Below are 18284 nucleotides of genomic sequence, written 5' to 3'. Positions count from 1 at the left end.
TGGCAGGTATGATGTGGTAGGCATCACAGAGACATGGTTGCAGGGGGTTCAGGACTGGCATTTAAACATCCAGGGGTTCACAACCTATCAAAAAGACAGAGAGGTGGGCAGAGGGGGCGGGGTTGCCTTGTTAATTAGGAATGAAATTAAATCAATAGCACTAAACGACATAGGGTCAGATGATGTGGAGTCTGTGTGGGTAGAGTTGAGGAACCACAAAGGCAAAAAAACCATAATGGGAGTTATGTACAGGCCTCCTAACAGTGGTCAGGACCGGGGGCACAAAATGCACCATGAAATAGAAAGTGCATGTCAGAAAGGCAAGGTCACAGTGATCATGGGGGACTTCAATATGCAGGTGGACTGGGTAAATAATGCTGCCAGTGGACCCAAGGAAAGGGAATTCATTGAATGTTTACAGGAGGGCTATTTGGAACAGCTTGTGATGGAGCCCACGAGGGAACAGGCCATACTGGACTTAGTGTTATGTAATGAGCCAGGCTTGATTAAAGATCTTAAAGTAAGGGAGCACTTAGGAGGCAGTGATCATAATATGGTAGAATTCAATCTCCAATTTGAAAGAAAGAAGGTAGAATCAGATGTAAAGGTATTACAGTTAAAAAAATGTAACTACAGGGGCATGAGGGAGGAACTGACGAAAATCAACTGGGAGCAGAACCTAGTGGGAAAGACAGTAGAACAGCAATGGCAGGAGTTTCTGGGAGTAATTGAGGACACAGTACAGAGGTTCATCCCAAAGAAAAGAAAGGTTATCAGAGGGGGGATTAGGCAGCCATGGCTGACAAAGGAAGTTAGGGAATGCATCAAAGCAAAAGAGAAAGCCTATAATGTGGCAAAGAGTAGTGGGAAGTCAGAAGATTGGGAAGGCTACAAAAACAAACAGAGGATAACAAAGAGAGAAATAAGGAAAGAGAGGATCAAATATGAAGGTAGGCTAGCCAGTAACATTAGGAATGATAGTAAAAGTTTCTTTAAATACATTAAAAACAAACGGGAGGCAAAAGTTGACATTGGGCCGCTCCAAAATGACGCTGGTAATCTAGTGATGGGAGACAAGGAAATAGCTGAGGAACTAAATAAGTACTTTGCGTCAGTCTTCACAGTAGAAGACATGAGTAATATCCCAACAATTCCGGCGAGTCAGGGGGCAGAGTTGAATATGGTAGCCATCACAAAGGAGAAAGTGCTAGAGAAACTAAGAGGTCTAAAAATTGATAAATCTCCGGGCCCAGATGGGCTACATCCTAGAGTTCTAAAGGAGATAGCTGAAGAAATAGTGGAGGCATTAGTTATGATCTTTCAAAAGTCACTGGAGTCAGGGAAAGTCCCAGAGGATTGGAAAATCGCTGTTGTAACCCCCCCGTTCAAGAAGGGAACAAGGAAAAAGATGGAAAATTATAGGCCAATTAGCCTAACCTCGGTTGTTGGCAAGATTCTAGAATCCATTGTTAAGGATGAGATTTCTAAATTCTTGGAAGTGCAGGGTCGGATTAGGACAAGTCAGCATGGATTTAGTAAGGGGAGGTCGTGCCTGACAAACCTGTTAGAGTTCTTTGAAGAGATAACAAATAGGTTAGACCAAGGAGAGCCAATGGATGTTATCTATCTTGACTTCCAAAAGGCCTTTGATAAGGTGCCTCACGGGAGACTGCTGAGTAAAATAAGGGCCCATGGTATTCGAGGCAAGGTACTAACATGGATTGATGATTGGCTGTCAGGCAGAAGGCAGAGAGTTGGGATAAAACGTTCTTTTTCGAAATGGCAACCGGTGACGAGTGGTGTCCCGCAGGGTTCAGTGTTGGGGCCACAGCTGTTCTCTTTATATATTAACGATCTAGATGACGGGACTGGGGGCATTCTGGCTAAGTTTGCCGATGATACAAAGATAGGTGGAGGGGCAGGTAGTATGGAGGAGGTGGGGAGGCTCCAGAAAGATTTAGACAGTTTAGGAGAGTGGTCCAAGAAATGGCTGATGAAATTCAACGGGGGCAAGTGCGAGGTCTTGCACTTTGGAAAAAAGAATAGAGGCATGGACTATTTTCTAAACGGTGACAAAATTCATAATGCTGAAGTGCAAAGCGACTTGGGAGTCCTAGTCCAGGATTCTCTAAAGGTAAACTTGCAGATTGAGTCCGTAATTAAGAAAGCAAATGCAATGTTGTCATTCATCTCAAGAGGCTTGGAATATAAAAGCAGGGATGTACTTCTGAAGCTTTATAAAGCATTAGTTAGGCCCCGTTTAGAATACTGTGAGCAATTGGGCCCCACACCTCAGGAAGGACATACTGGCACTGGAGCGGGTCCAGCGGAGATTCACACGGATGATCCCAGGAATGGTAGGCCTAACATACGATGAACGTCTGAGGATCCTGGGATTATATTCATTGGAGTTTAGGAGGTTGAGGGGAGATCTAATAGAAACTTACAAGATAATGAATAGCTTAGATAGGTGGATGTAGAGAAGTTGTTTCCATTAGCAGGGGAGACTAGGACCCGGGGGCACAGCCCTAGAATAAAAGGGCGTCACTTTAGAACAGAGATGAGGAGAAATTTCTTCAGCCAGAGTGTGGTGGGTCTGTGGAATTCATTGCCAGAGGGCGGTGGAGGCCGGGACGTTGAGTGTCTTTAAGACAGAAGTTGTTAAATTCTTGATTTCTCGAGGAATTAAGGGCTATGGAGAGAGAGAGAGCGGGTAAATGGAGTTGAAATCAGCCATGATTGAATGGTGGAGTGGACTCGATGGGCCGAATGGCCTTACTTCCGCTCCTATGTCTTATGGTCTTATAGGTTTGTTTCAAATCACTAGCTTTCGGAGCACTGCACCTTCCTCAGGTGAATAAATAGTCAGACTACCTAGTTTGTGGCTATGCCTAAAGAAAATGACCTTTAACTGGAGAAAATTGCAATTCATCAAAGGATTAATATTGAAAAAGGCAGTCCAAAAACACAAGAGGCATAGGTGTATCTGAAGAAACTGAGCTCGGCTTCACCAACATACAGATAAAAGCTTACATATTCTGTTGTCTGTGGTTGGTGTTCACAACATTCACCATGCTATAAGTGGAGCAGGCCAAGGACAGATTTGTGGGACACATACACACGTAACTGTAGTGACAGAAAGAGAAGCCATTGCTGGGCATATTCCGACTACAGATGGGAACATGTAGAACTATCAAAACAGTATCACCGAGATAGACAATGGAAGCTAGTATTACTGGAGATTAGAGTGGCTGATCACATCAAAGTTTGCAGAGTTGATGCGGATGAGGTGGGATAATGACCTGACGAGGGAAGTCATTTGAGACTGATTGAGGACATTGCTGGGTCATGACGGATGGAAATGAGATTAGGGATTAATTAGAAATACGAACATGGATTTAGGAAGATGTGATCAAGGACTCTTGGAGGTGATAAAAGTTGAGGGCAGTCAGAAATTTGCATGGACAGTGGAGTCAAAGATGGCTGGTGGGCAAGGAGGAAATCAGAAACAGCTGAATGGACAGTTCTAATCTTGGCGATGAGGACGGCCAACCATGAGGTCCTTGCACTTTCTGTTGGAAGTTAGCAGGATGATGATTGGGATAGCTCAGTGAGTTAACCATGTTTTGCAAGTGACCGTGGAGTAGTTATCAATTTTAGGAGAGAAGGTAGCCCGATTGTGCGGAAGTTGGGCCAGCCATACCTGGCAATGGGTGGCTAAATCAGATGTCTTCCACACTAGCTCACATCTGCATCCTTTGGGTTTGATGGACCGAAGATGGGCTATAGGCGGAGGATCAAATGCAATGACAAATAAAGGTTTTACTGGGTTAAGGAGTCTCCAAAGGATGGTTATGCAATGGACACCTGCAAAAAAATATAGATTTAAAACTGAAGTCATGGTTTGGGGGAGCAGATTTTTTTTTTTAAGCGTGGACAGATTCAGAAGGACTGAAGTTAAGAGGTTAGAAGGAAGTGGATGCTGTTACAAGTGGTCAAAGTAGGCTTCAACTGAGAATAGGAGAAGCGCAAAGATTAAGGACAACAGCTGTGAATTCAGGAGGGCAAAGGGAGATGAGCTGAAGACTGAAATCCCCACGGTCGAAGAGTTACTCAGTGCAAGTTGAATGAACAAAGATGTCTCAGAAAGAAACCAAAATTAAGAATTTTACACCAATTTTGCTCTATACAGATGATCTGCCCTGTAAGTCTCAAAGCCACAGGAAGGACTGAAAGCAATCATGCGAATCCTAAGAGAATTCAGAACTTTTTCAAGTCACAAACTTAACCTGGGCAAAAGCGAGGCATTCCCAGTGAACCCAAACAGGGGAGGGGCTGAGCTGGAGGGACTCCCATTCAAAATGGGCCAAAACAGATTGCGATACCTGGGGGTCCAAATAGCCAGAGACTGGACACCAATCCATAAGTGGAGCATGACCAGACTGGTGGAGGAAGTCAAAAAGGACCTATGGAGGTAGGACGCACTCCCACTCTCCCTGGCAGGGAGAGTGCAGACGATCAAGATGAATGTACTGCCGAGGTTCCTCTTGCTGTTTAGGTCCATACCGATCTTCATCCCCAATGCCTTTCTCCAGGATCTAGATAGCTTAATGATGGTGTTTGTGTGTCTGTGTGGGGGGAGGGGGGCAAGAATCCAAGAGTCCCCAAATCAGCACTGCAAAGGAGGAAAATTAAGGGAAGCCTGGCACTGCCAAACCTGCAATATTACCACTGGGCAGCAACAGCGGAGAGTGAGGGGATTGGTGCAAGAACCCAACTCGGAGTGGTTGCAGATGGAGGAGGCCTCCTGCAATAGGTCAACCGTCCGGGCCCTGGCAACGGCACCACTCCCACCCTACTCGGCGAAATACACATCGAGCCGAGTGGTAGAAGCCACACTGAAAACGTGGGTCCAACTAAGACAGCACTTCGGGCTGACCAAGATGTCCTCATATGCGGGAACTACAGATTCCCGCTAGCCATACTACACGCAATGTTTTAAAAGTGAAGAAAGGACGGGGGACGCTGACAGTCAGGGACTTCTACGTAGGACTAGAGACGCTGACCAGCTAACGGAGGAATGGAAACGACCGACAGGACAGTAAATGAGACACTTACAAATAAAACACATCCTCCGCAGAGACAGGAGGATACCCCTGGGCCTCGGAGACCACACTATTAGAGGAAATAACCATGATAACCATGGACAGTTAAGGAAAAGTGACTCGGTGGGAAAAATAACTGGACAGAGCCCGAAAACCACTGGACGAGGCCAGATGGAAACGGGGGGACGAACTGGGGACAGAAGTGGGGTGGGGATTCTGGAACGAAGCACTGAGCAGGGACAGCTCTACCTCCTTCTGCACAAGGCTCAGCCTCACGCAGTTCAAAGTGGTGTACAGAGCACACCTGACCAGAACCCGAATGAGCAGGTTCTTCCCGGAGGTGGAGGACAAATGTGAGCAGTGCCTAAGGGGCCCGGCCAACCACACCCACATGTTCTGGGCATGCCCCAAGCTTGCTGGGTTCTGGACAGCCTTCTCCGAGGCAATATCCAAGGTTGTGGGGATGAGGGTGAAGCCATGCCTAAATGCGGCAATCTTCGGGGGTATCCGACCAGCCAGAGCTACACATAGGGAAGAGGGCCGAATCCCTAGCTCTCACTTCCCTAATCGCACGCTGCAGAATCCTGCAGTACCACCCACAGCTGCAGACTGGCTGGCAGACCTTTCGGAATTTCTCCACCTGGAGAAGATAAAATACACCATCCGAGGGTCGGAGAAAGGCTTCCTTACTGCATGGGAGCAATTTGTCGGCCTGTTCCAAAACCCGTTTGAGGCCAACAGCAGCCAGTAGAGGGGGAACTGGAAGGGGTGGAAAGGGTAAAAACAGAAGACAAGGAGGAACGCCAGGGGCGCACAACCCAGTGCGGGGGAAGGGAGAGTCTGAGATGGACAAAGAGAGACAACACACTGGGGGAGGGGGTCTACAAAAAGAACATGGCTGAAGCCGACGAAGGGAGAAAAGTAAGTGTGTGTGTGGGGCAAGGAGAAGGAGAAGGAGACCCCCCCCCCCAATCAACCAGGGAGGACAGCGGGGGGAGGAGGGGACAGGCCAAACTAGACGGCAACAATTTGTAAATAAAGTAACGCAAGACAAAAGCCTTTTTTTCTTTTACACTGTACAATAAATAAAAACGGATGTCAATGTACATAATGTTGAAAATGCCAATAAAAAGATTTTTTTTAAAAGAAAGAATTTTACAGCAATTTAAAAAGCAAAACAAATAGTTTCTTTAATCAAAGCTTTGTCTGTTGTATAGGTAAATTGAAACAGCCACCTTAATGGCACAAGAGTGACTGCAGATTATCAAGTGGCTTTGCAACTAAAGCCAAGGATCACAATTCCTTTCCCTTGGCTATCACCAGAGCAAAACACCATTTATCCAGTGGCATCTTTTCAATTAATTGGCAAGATCAAACTGAGTCAATTGTTCTATTACCAGACTTAAATCCAAATGGCGACTTGTTCAGTGTTACAATACTGAAAGGTTAAAACTTGTCACTTGCATCAACAGCACAAGGAAAGATCCTGAAACCAATGGATGAACTTGGTGCTCTTGCAGACTCAATTACAGGTTCCATCTCAATTGTCAGTTACAAGGAGAAGATATGCCTATTTTTTCTGTTGCTTGCCTTGTACTCTACATACAGTTGGAAAGGTAAAGATTTATCTCACAATGGAAAATATCTTGTTACCATTAGCAAAAGTAGAATTAAACACTACAAGTTTTTACATTGCAATATGTTCTTTATTTTCCAGTTCTGGACGTGAAAAGAGGCATTAATTTTTAATTAAATACTTAATAAAGCAAAAAGTATTTACACATTAATTTTAAACTGTAATCAATGAAGGATTCATTCTTGTTGATAATTACAAGCACCTTATGAACTCAGGAATTCTATAAATACAGGAGACACTGCTGCACTTTATCAAAGACAGCAGAAATAACATGGCATTACATTAGCAATATTGCGGAACATTTATTTACAGAACCGTCCTAAAACTGTTCTACATTAAGTAGAATCATTTAGGAACTGTACTGTTTTACGTTTTGTCTAATTAAACTGTTAAACTCTTACTGATTTTTAAAATCCACTACAGGCTTGTTCAAGGCTTTTTATACAACTCATAGGCATAAGAACAGAGGAGACCAGGGGCTGGGGGCCCCTCCCCTCAAAAGAAAAATCTAGCATAGGGAAGCCAAGTTGATATACCTTGGGATCCCTAAATTTGTTTGCATCGTTGGTGATTTAACACCAAGGTATCCACCATTCATTTTTAAAAATCAAAAATCCCCACACTTTCCTATGCCCATGACAACCACCTAATTTTAAGGACCATCTCAATAGCCCTAATTTTTTTTCTAAATAGTTATATTTGTTAGACATGAACTGTTGATGTTAAAAAATAGGTAAAACCTTGAAGTACCAAGGGTTTATTGAATAGACGTTCTCAGAACCAAGCACTTGATTGTGCAAAAACTCAAAGGACAGTTCTCATCTGCCTAATGCGATTTGCCATGTGACTGACTTCTGCCAATCATGATTTCTAATTGCTTTCTGATTCTTCTTCAGCTTCTCTTAACCAAGTGAAGAAAGCGGTGACAGATTTCAAAGCTACTCCTTTTCCTTGTTGCTCAGCTGGATCTTTACTGGACTCCCATTCGTAAAAGGCTTCTTCTGATATAACATCCTCATCATACAAAACATCGAAAAATGTCCTTAGTAAGTCTGCAAAGAATAGAAAATAAATGTCCATCTTTTAGTTTTAACAGTACACCATTTCTAAATTGTACCAGTAGTAAAGAGCACATACATCCAGTATCCAAAGAAACTGCAGAAAAATTGCTGTATATTCAACTTGCCTGATATTCAGGCAGATCTTCGTGCAGGCCTTTACAGTGTGAAATGCCAATGCATGATGGTACACGTGCACCAAATATACTGCCTACTGAGTTAAAATTAGGAAAAGGAAAGAAAACATACCCGTTTTTTCCTGGAAAAGAAGGGCACGCAGACCCAAAGTCTAACGTTCCATGAAAGACCAAGAATCAAACTGGGATGGAATTTATGACTGCAGAAAAGCATTCTACAAACAGAACCTATAATTCCGTGAATGCTCAATCATATTTGTGAAGTTTGAAAAGGAAATGTTTCAAACATCTGGAACTTTTGGTCCACATTAACATCTTTCACTGAATGTTCTATCCTTCAAAGTGATCCTTCAAACATTTGTTCAAAGAGATTATAGAATCCCTCCAGTGCTGAAGCAGGCCCTTGAGTCTGCACCGACCCTCTGAAAGAGCACCCATAAGACATAGGAACAGAATTGGATCACAAAACTCCAATTGGGGTCTGAACAGAGCTGTATACAGCCCCAGAAGTGCATCCCTGTATTTTATTCTAGCCCTCTCAACATGAATGCTAACATTGCATTTGTTTCCTAATTGCCGACTGAGCCTGCACGTTCACCTTAAGAGAATCTTAAGAGACTCCAAATTCCTTTGTGCTTATTTCCCAAGCCTTTTCCCATTTAGAAAATTGTCTATGCCTCCATTCTTGCTACCAAAATGCATAATCTCACACTTTCACATTGTATTTCATCTGCCACTTTTGTTCACTCTCCTAGCCTGTCCAGATCCTTCTGCAGCCCCCCGCTTCCTCAAAACTACCTGTCCCACTGCATATCCCATTCTCCTGCCCTATCCCTGTATCCCGCCACTGTGGCTAGCACTGCTGCCTCAACTCCAGGGTCCCGGGTTCAATTACAACCTCGGATAACTGTCGGTGTGGAGTTTGCACTTTCTCTCCGTGGGTTTCCTCCGGGTGCTCCGGTTTCCTCCTACAGTCCAAAGATGTACATGTTAGGTGGATTGGCCACGCTAAATTTCCCCTTAGGGTCAAAACGGTTAGGTGGGGTTACTGGGTTAGGTGGAGGTGTGGGCTTAAGTAGGATGCTGCTTGAAAGGGTCAGTGCAGACTCGATGGGCCGGGAATGGCCTCCTTCTGTACTGTAGCGATTCTATGAACCTGCGTATTGATCATGGCCAATCCATCTCCTGCACATCTTCGGACTATGGGAGGAAACTAGAGCAAACTAGAGCACCCGGAGGAAACCCATGCAGACAGAAGGAGAATGTGAAAATGTCACACAGTCACCCGTCACCAAAGGCCAGAATCAAACCAGGGTCCCTGGCGCCGTGAGGCAGCAGTGAAGTACAGCTGCCAATTTTATGCTAGAAAACTTGGTGGAGGGTGGGGGTTGCAGTGCCAGGAAGCAGATCAAAGCTCTATCAACATCTAGCAGCCAGTTAAGACATTTGATCAATCAGAATGGAGTTATGCCAAGTCATAGTAGCAAAAATATCTCATCTTACACTGACCAAACAAAACCCAAGCTTGAAAGCATGTGGATGGCATTACAATGCAAATGTCCATGTAAAAATGCATTATATACCAAGCTAGAAATCTCAAACGTGTTTTCATGAGTTTTCAAAAGTAATCAGGTGTTTACTATGGAGGTGGAAGGAAACCCAAAAGAGTCTAACATCACTACAGAGTAAGACACCCATAAAACTGTATTGTTTGAAGTTCTGTTTTTTAGGTCTATCCTCAGATGGCACAGGGGGGGGGGGGGGGGGGGGGGGGTGGAGAAGAGAGAGAGAGAGAGAGAGAGAGAGAGGGGAGAGATATCAAGTGTCGCAAAGCAAAAAAAACACTTACTTGGTGGCTGCGCTAACTTGGCCATTAAGGCCTGAACGGCATAGAGTGCTTGTAGTTCACGCTGGGGATCAGAATTCAGGTACTTTGTTAGGACTTTTACTCTGTTTTGGACGACTTCTGAATCCACACGCACAGGGTTTTCAACTAAAAGAGGCAAGGAGAGGAAAGCAAGGAAAGAGAAAGAGTTAAAACACTGGCAAGTGGATATTTCTCCCAAAACAGATTTTTAAAAAAAAAAATGTACTTACATACAACAGCAGAATGGCATATAGATTTCATTAATGCTCTAATGAACAGTGGTGAAATCATTTGCTTTTCATCAAGGTTGGCCTGTAGCAGAAAAAATTCAAAGTAAAAAATTTGATTAGGCAATTTCAATTGTAAATTCTACATAGGCCATTATTTTGTATAACTATGCATACTGTATTGATGAAACCCCATACAATTGGTATTTACAATACCACTTTATACATGAAAATTCATCCACCCATCAGTTTTTTTCAATCCAGGTCTCACCACAGTATCAGTCATGGCTCACTTGATAACACACCCATCTGAGTCAGAAGGTTGTTGGTTAAGGTCTCGCTCCAGGGCATGAGCCAGCACTCCAGAGCAGCACTCGGAGTGTTGCAATGTCCACGGTACAATCTTTCAGGTGAGACGTTAAACCAAGGCTCAAGTTGCCCCCTCAGGTGAACGCAAGATATCCCAGGGAACTATTTTGAAGGAGAGATGGGGAGTTTATCCCCAATGTCCGAACTAATATTTACCCCTCAATCAACATCACTAAATACAGATTAACTGATCATTATCACATTTCTGTTTGCACAAACTTGCTATGGACATATTAGTTGCCATGTCTTTCACTTTACTACAGTGGCTTTATTTCAAAAGTACTTAATTGGATTTAAAATGCTTTGGGACGTTCTATGGTCATGAAAGCAGCCATATAAATGCAAGTCTTTTCTTTCCACACAGATCTTTCTTGCTCCTCAATTAATCTTTTAAAAAGCTAACTATAACGATGTAACAAACTTACTTCAATCCAGTCAAATATTCTTTGGTTGTCAGCTTTCTCTTTAATCAGTTTATCAAACTGATCACACAGATCATCAAAAGATATTTCAGTTTTGCTTGACGTTTCTTCTGGACCAGATTCGTTTCCCACAGTAAACTCCACTTTCTAATAAAGCAGTAAATAGTATTAAAAAAAATTTGTTCTAATTTCTCATAGTTACCTACAGATATACCAATTATGGTAAGTGAAGAGTCAGAGAGATCAAAGGGTACATTGTGTCACTGAAGGATTATCATAGAATTTACAGTGCAGGAGGCCATTCGGCCCATCGAGTCTGCATCAGCTCTTGGAAAGAGCACACTGCCCAAGGTCAACACCTCCACCCTATCCCCATAACCCAGTAACCCCACCCAACAATAAGGGCAATTTTGGACACTAAGGGCAATTTATCATGGCCAATCCACCTAACCTGCACATCTTTGGACTGTGGGAGGAAACCGGAGCACCCGAAGGAAACCCACGCAGACACGGGGAGAACGTGCAGACTCCACACAGACAGTGACCCAAGCCGGAATCGAACCTGGGACCCTGGAGCTGTGAAGCAATTGTGCTATCCACAATGCTACCGTGCTGCCCGTGATGTCCAAGGACAGATTGTAAATGACTCACTGGATTGGTCAGAAATATAAATTGGTACTCTGAATCAAGTCTTTACTCCTGAAGATGACGCTCAGCTATTAGAATTTAATAATTTTGATAAAACTTCTATTATAAATTAACATTTTGTTTATGGAAAGAATTGAACTTAAAAATATACTGTAGCTGAGCCAGATGATAACCACCCAGGGTCCTGAGGGAGATGGGACATATGTGCATAAGCTCTACCTTTATTTTAAACGGCTCATTTCGGAATTGGTCCGCATGATTCGGAAGGAGGTAAATGGCATCCAATCCTTTAAAAACAATACCAAGGTGGACCCAGATAGCTGTAGGCCTACAAGTTTGGCTATCAGCAACAAGAACGATGATTGAAGAAATTATTGGGGATATAAAAGGATGACTTAAAAATAGATGGGAATTAACTAGCAAGAATAATAAAAACAAGATATTATGAGCTTCTACACATACATAAAGCAGTTAAATATTGGTCCCGTAAGGTGAATGAGGATGGGGAATTAATAATGTGAAATAATGACATAACAGAGACTTGAATAAATAATTTGTATATTCATGGTAAGGGATGTAGGAATTTTAAGCGAGTGGCCAAAAATTTGGCAGTTACCCACTTTGGGAGGAAGAACAGGAAAGCTAGCTATTATTTAAATGAATAGATGCTACAAAACACTGCAGGTCAGAGGAATTTGGGTATCCTGGCATATGAGACGCAATGTTTGCATGCAGGTAGGTAGGTGCAGCATGTGGGAAGGCAAATGGAATGTTGGTCTGTACTGCATGGGGATGGAGTATAAAAGTAGGGAAGCCTTGCTACAACTGCAGAACCATTGGTGAGATCACACCTGTAGAACTGTACTATATACAGTTTCTGTCTCAAATATATGAGGGAGGATATGCTTGCTTTGGAGGCAGTAAAGAAAGGTCCATTAAGTTGATTCAGGAGATGAAAGGGTCGTCTTCTCGGGAAAGGTTGAGCAGGCCGGGCCTTTTTGTTTAGGAGGAAGGAAGAAGGTTGACAGGGTAGATAGAACGAGGATGTTTCCTCTCTTGGGGGAATCGAAAACCAGTGGAAATTAGTTTTAGCATAAAAGACTGCACATTTAAGACAGGGGAGGGGCAGAACGGTGGCGCAGTGGGTTAGCACTGCTGCCTAGGTCCCAGGTTCGATCACTCTGGGCCATTGTCAGTGTTGAGTTTGCACATTCTCCCAGTGTTTGCGTGGGTTTCGTCCCCACAACCCAAAGATGTGCAAGCTACGTTTATTGGCCACGTAAATTGCCTCTTAATTGAAAAAAATGAATTGGGTACTCTAAATTTAAAAAAAGACAGATGAGGAGCAATTGCTTCTTGGATCCAGAATCTTTTTGAATTCTCTAGCCCAGAGAAACATGGAGGCTGATTTATTGAATATATTGAACATGGACAAATTTTGAACTAAAATGGGCAGTCAAGAGTTACATCGAACAAGCAACAAATTGGAGCCGAGACCAAAGTCAGATCAGCCATGAATGGCATAGCAGGCTTAAAGGGCACCATGGCCTATTCCTGCTCATATTTTTTATGTTCTTTTGATTGCTTAGATGAACAGAGCCATAATAGGGACACTCACAAGGAACTTACTTTGACAAAAGTAAAGTTTACATCCTCGCTCTTCTCCACCTCTGCAGCCTTGTGACACAGTCGACCACACTATTATCCTCCAATGCCATGCAACTGTCCTCTGATTCCATTCTTAGCTGCCTAATCGTAACTAGAGTATCACTTTCAATGGCTTCTCTTCTTGCTATTACACCGTTACCTCCATTTCCTCCGAGGATCTATCACTGGTCTCCTCCTGTTGCCAAACAACATCTGACCTCAGCAACATCATCCAAAATCAGAGCGTTAGTTTTCATATCTATACTGACGACACCCAGCTCTACTCCACCACCACCTCTCTGACCCCTCCACTGTTAATGAATTATCAGACTGTATACCCCGACATCCAGTACTGGATGAGCAGAAATTCCATGAATTAAATACTGGGAAGACTTAAACTATTGTTTCAGTTCCTGCATCAAATTCTACTCCCTGGCTATGGACTCTATCATTCCTCATTGCAACAGTGAGATTAAGCCAGTCTGATTGCAATCTTGGTATCATATTTGACCTGGAGACCAGCTTCCAACTTACTGTTTCTTCACCAAGACCATCTATCCTTACCTTCATAACACTGCCCGACTTTGTCCATCTCCATTCATTTGCTGCTGAAAACCTTGTTCATGCTTTCATTACCTCTAGGTTTGATAATTCCAACCCACTTTTGACTGGTATCACATTTTCAATTGTCCGTACTTGGTCATCCAAAACTTTGTTGCCTGTGTCTTAACTCGTATCAAGTCCCATGCACCCATTGCCCTGGTTGGCTGACCTACAATAGCTCCTGGTGAAGCAACATTTTTCAAATCCCTCCATATCTCTATAATCTCCTTCAGCAAACAATCCTCATGATAACTGCACTCCTCCAATTTGAGTATGCCCGATTTTTAATGATTCCACCATTGTTGAGTGTGCCTTCAGTTACATAGGGCCTAAGCTCCAAAATGTCATCCATATATCTCTCTATCCAACTTTCCTCTCTTGAAGACTCAAATCTTAGACCAAGCTTTTAGTCATCTGACCTAATATCTCAAATGTCTGGATGTCAATGCTCATGAAATGCACCTTGGGACCATGATTACATTAGAAGTGTCATATAAAGAAAGTAATCATTACTAAGGTGTGAGGGTTAGAGATGTCGATGATGTGCACCTGCACGAAGGGAGATGTTGATGTGTTGGAAGATTGGGCTCATGGCTGCAAACAAAGAGCACTTTCAGTAAGTGCAATGTTATGCATGTAGGGAGGGTGATTGCTAAACATCCATCAATTCTTTGTCATACCTCACTTGGAATACTGTACCTAGATTTAGTCCCTTCACAGTGGGTCACACTGAATATTTGGAAAGGGTGCAGAGGAGGACTACTAGACTAATCACGTATAATTCATCAGTTATCAAGACAGGTTAAAAGAGTTGGGATCCTACACTTTAGAGAAGCATAAACTTACTTACGAATCTTATAATTGAGGTTTATAAAATGAAGGGAATAGATTCTGTTTGACCTGATATTTCCTCCCATTAAATAGGTTAGGGAAGATCAGAAGTCACAATTGTAAACTGCATTGTTCAAGGTAAATTGTGTTCAACTTGAGTGTTTTGATGAGGTAACTGAGTGGCTGAATTGGTATGCGTGGGATTCTCGAATTCCAAAGGCATGTGATAAAATGCAACCGAAAAGGCTTATTAACAATGGCGAATCCCATGGAATAACAGAGACAGTGGCAGCATGGATATTAAGCTCGGTGAGTGAAGAGCAATGATGAATGGTTATTTTTCAGACTGAAGGAAAGTAAACTGCGAGGTTCCCTGTGGTTCGGTATTAAGCCCACTGTCGATCCCTCGATGTATGTTAATTACCTAGATTGGTACACAAGGCCCAATTTCAAAATGTTCAGAAGACAAAGTCTTGTGAATCATGAGGATAATGATAGTATTGAGGCAATATGGACAGAAAGGGTGGATATGTGGTAAATGAAATTCAATGCAGAGAAATATGAAGTGATACATTTTGGTGCAAGGAATGAGGCAATATAAAATGTAGGATATCATTATAAATGGGATGCAGAAATATAGAAACGGGGGGGGGGGGGGGTAGATTTGCAAACTTTTATTTTTATAAATTTGAGTACCAAATTATTTTTCGTATTTTTTTTCCAATTAAGGGCAATTTAGCATGGCCAATCTACCTAACCTGCACATTTTTTTGAGTTGCGAGGGTGAAACCCACGCAGACACGGGGAGTATGTGCAAACTCCACACGGACAATGACCCAGGGCAGGGATTCGAACCCGGGTCCTCAGCGCCGCAGTCCCAGCGCTAACCACTGTGCCACGCGCCGCCCTTTAAGATTCGCAAACTTTGAGGGAGAAACACAAAATGAAGAGTTGGATATGGAATTGGAATGGGGACTACAGAGTGAAATTATGCACAGGGTCAATATTACATCTTCATATGCTAGGATAAGCTTAATACAATTCTACGTAGGGCTCATATGACATAGGAAAGAATAAGCAGATTCTTCAGAGCAGTAGAAAATAAATGTGAGAGGTGTAAGCAGCTAACCATGTCCACATGTTCTGGTCATGTCCACGATAAGTGGGGTTTTGTCCTCGGTATTTAAAACATTATCAAAAATTGTAGAGGTGGAAATATTACCACGACCTCGAGCCAACTTTTGGAGTTTGGGAACTATCAGGACTAGGGAAAAGAGCCGATGTGGCCTTTGCTGAGGTGGTTCTCCTTAAAGTAAGGGTTGAGAGAATATTTGACAAAGATGTTCAAAATCTTGAGTGGTACAATAGACGAGAGAAACCACACACATGATAGAAGAGTCAGAAACCAGAAGACATTGATTTAAAGCGATTAGCAAAGGAATAAACAGTGACATGAAGAAAACCCTTTTTAAAAATGCAGCAATGTTAAGGGTCTGGAATTTATTGTCTTGAGTGTGTGGTAAAGGTAGATTCAATCATGCTTTCTAAAGGAAATGAGATAAGCATTTGAAGCAAAACGACTAGCTCAGTTGGTCTTGTGGAGTGCTGGTATGGACACAAAAGACAGAATATCCTCCTTGTATGCTTCAAATGTTCTATGATTTTATAGTGAAACTCTTGACACAGTCTGCTTCCACATCTGGTGAACATGGATGCACTGAATTCTTTCAAGTGCGAACTGGAACCATTTCTGGTTCGGGCAGATATCACCTCATACAACAATTGGATACTTCAGCGAATTCCAAACCACAGTAAGATCCTAAACTCATTTTGATTGCCTAGAATGGCTGGAGGGAAATGCCCAGATTTTTATCCATCCCAAAATAAGCCTGGATATTTATCTAGTTTTTGTCACTCACACAAGAGCATGTTTTTAGGTGGATTGGCAAGTTTATATATTGTAAAACACAAGGTATCATAATTGCATGCAGCATGTTGGTGGATCAGTGCAGCTTTACATTTGTTTATCAGGTTTGTAATAGGGAGACAATATTTGAAATCAGCTTGCACTTAATAAAAATCCAAATTTCAAAACTCCGCAACAAAAGGTTGAGAAATTGAAACGGAAAGAGAAAATAAAATAGAGATGTACAAAAACCTCCAAGTACAGAAATGAGAAGTGATTAGAGAAAGTAAATGTGGGCGCATTAGAGGCACAAATGGATAAAATTATAATGAGGAGTAAGGAAACTGAACAGAATTATTTAATAAAATACTTGAAAGAATAATGGAGAAAATGTGGGTCTAACTGGTAACACCTGAACCTAAAGATCTACACATTTGGGTTTTAAGGAAAGAGTGAATACATTGCTTTCATCTTCCAGAATTTCTTATTCTGAAACAGATCCCAAGGATTATGAAGCAGCAAATATAATCCCATTATTTAAAAAATCATACTACTAAGCTGTGTCAACATGATCTTTCCAAGTAAAATTTTGTTTGGAAAAAAAATATTACTAAGCTAAATCAACATGATCTTCCCAAGTAAAATTGCGTTAGAAAAATCTGTTAAGTGAGAAAGTAGCAAGGAGGCCACAAAAAGAAACGACAAAGGTTTATGGACAGGTTGATGAGGGATGGAATATAATGTTGTAAAGTGTGAAGTTACCCACTGTGAAATAGAAAACGAAAAAGTATTTTTTGAATGGAGAGAGAGATGGGGAAATGTTTGCATTCAGTTGGACTTGGTGCCCTGGTCAATGAATCGGAGTTACCATGCAAGCAATTAGGAAAGAAAATGGTATAACAGCTTTTGCTACATCGGGATTAGAGTGTAAGAAAGAGTAAAGAAGTCGGAGTATAATTTAAAAAAAAAAAAATAATTATGAAGGTCTTCATAAAATATCAATAACAAAATGAAAAAGAACCCAACAGGGTTAAGTACAAAACATAGTCTAGAAAAGCAACCCGCCATACCCCCCTGTACATGAATAACAAATTAACATTAACACCCCGACTTAACACAAGTTATATACACACCCTCAGACCTTCAGTGTAAATAACAAAAACAAAAATAAAGTAACCCCCGCCGCCCCCCCCCCCCCCCCCCCCCCCCGAGTTGCTGCTGCCATTGACCAATGTCTACCGTTCTGCCAGGAAGTCTAAGAATGGTTGCCACCGCCTAAAGAACGCGCAAACTCGCTTAACCGGACCATTCAGTCCCCTTACATTCCAGGTTATCAGCCGGATCAGGGGCTACCCGCCCCCCTCCCCGCCGAATAGCCATGACCCCTCCTCAGCCAGCCACACGCCCGCACCCCACACCCGGCCCGTTCCCCACAGCGGCATACCCTCGTCTCGACCTCCCCCACTCGCTCCAGCTCCCCTTTGACCATAGCAGCAGCAACTCGACGCCGCCCCCCCCCCCCCCCCTCGGGCTGGGACCCATCCTAGCTGATTTACTCCCCCCATTGCACTTCCGCAAGTCAGCTGACTCTTGCTGACAGGCCGGCCACTCCCGCCTCTCCTTCGACTCCTCCCATTGTGTGACACACCCTTCTCTCCTGTTCCCCATCCATAGGCTCTCTCCCTCCCCCTCCCCTTCCCTGTTCCCCATCCACAGGCTCTCCCCCTCCCCCTTCCATTCTAAGCACGGGAAACAACCCTCGCTTCCCCGCCCCGGCCCCGCCCCCTCCTGTCTTCAGCAAGGGAAAAAGCCCGCGCTTTCCACCTAC

The 18284-nt window shown here is 43.0% G+C and overlaps 1 protein-coding gene across 1 annotated transcript in view; it reads right to left on the bottom strand.

The window, feature by feature from the left end:
• Positions 1–6789: 6789 nt before the first annotated feature.
• LOC140389030 (eukaryotic translation initiation factor 4 gamma 1) overlaps positions 6790–18284 on the bottom strand; it is a 44093-nt gene continuing 32598 nt past the window's right edge. The window contains exons 13-16 of the mRNA XM_072473196.1: positions 10825–10968; positions 10034–10115; positions 9786–9929; positions 6790–7793 (exon numbers count right to left, since the gene is read on the bottom strand). Coding sequence (XP_072329297.1) covers positions 7612–7793; positions 9786–9929; positions 10034–10115; positions 10825–10968 — 552 coding nt within the window. The 3' untranslated portion in view covers positions 6790–7611. The remainder of the gene's footprint in view (positions 7794–9785; positions 9930–10033; positions 10116–10824; positions 10969–18284) is intronic.

Source organism: Scyliorhinus torazame, chromosome 14, assembly GCF_047496885.1.
Source record: "Scyliorhinus torazame isolate Kashiwa2021f chromosome 14, sScyTor2.1, whole genome shotgun sequence".
NCBI lineage: Eukaryota > Metazoa > Chordata > Chondrichthyes > Carcharhiniformes > Scyliorhinidae > Scyliorhinus > Scyliorhinus torazame.
Note: the sequence above shows the minus strand (reverse complement) of the source record. Positions and strands in the feature narration are given on the sequence as shown.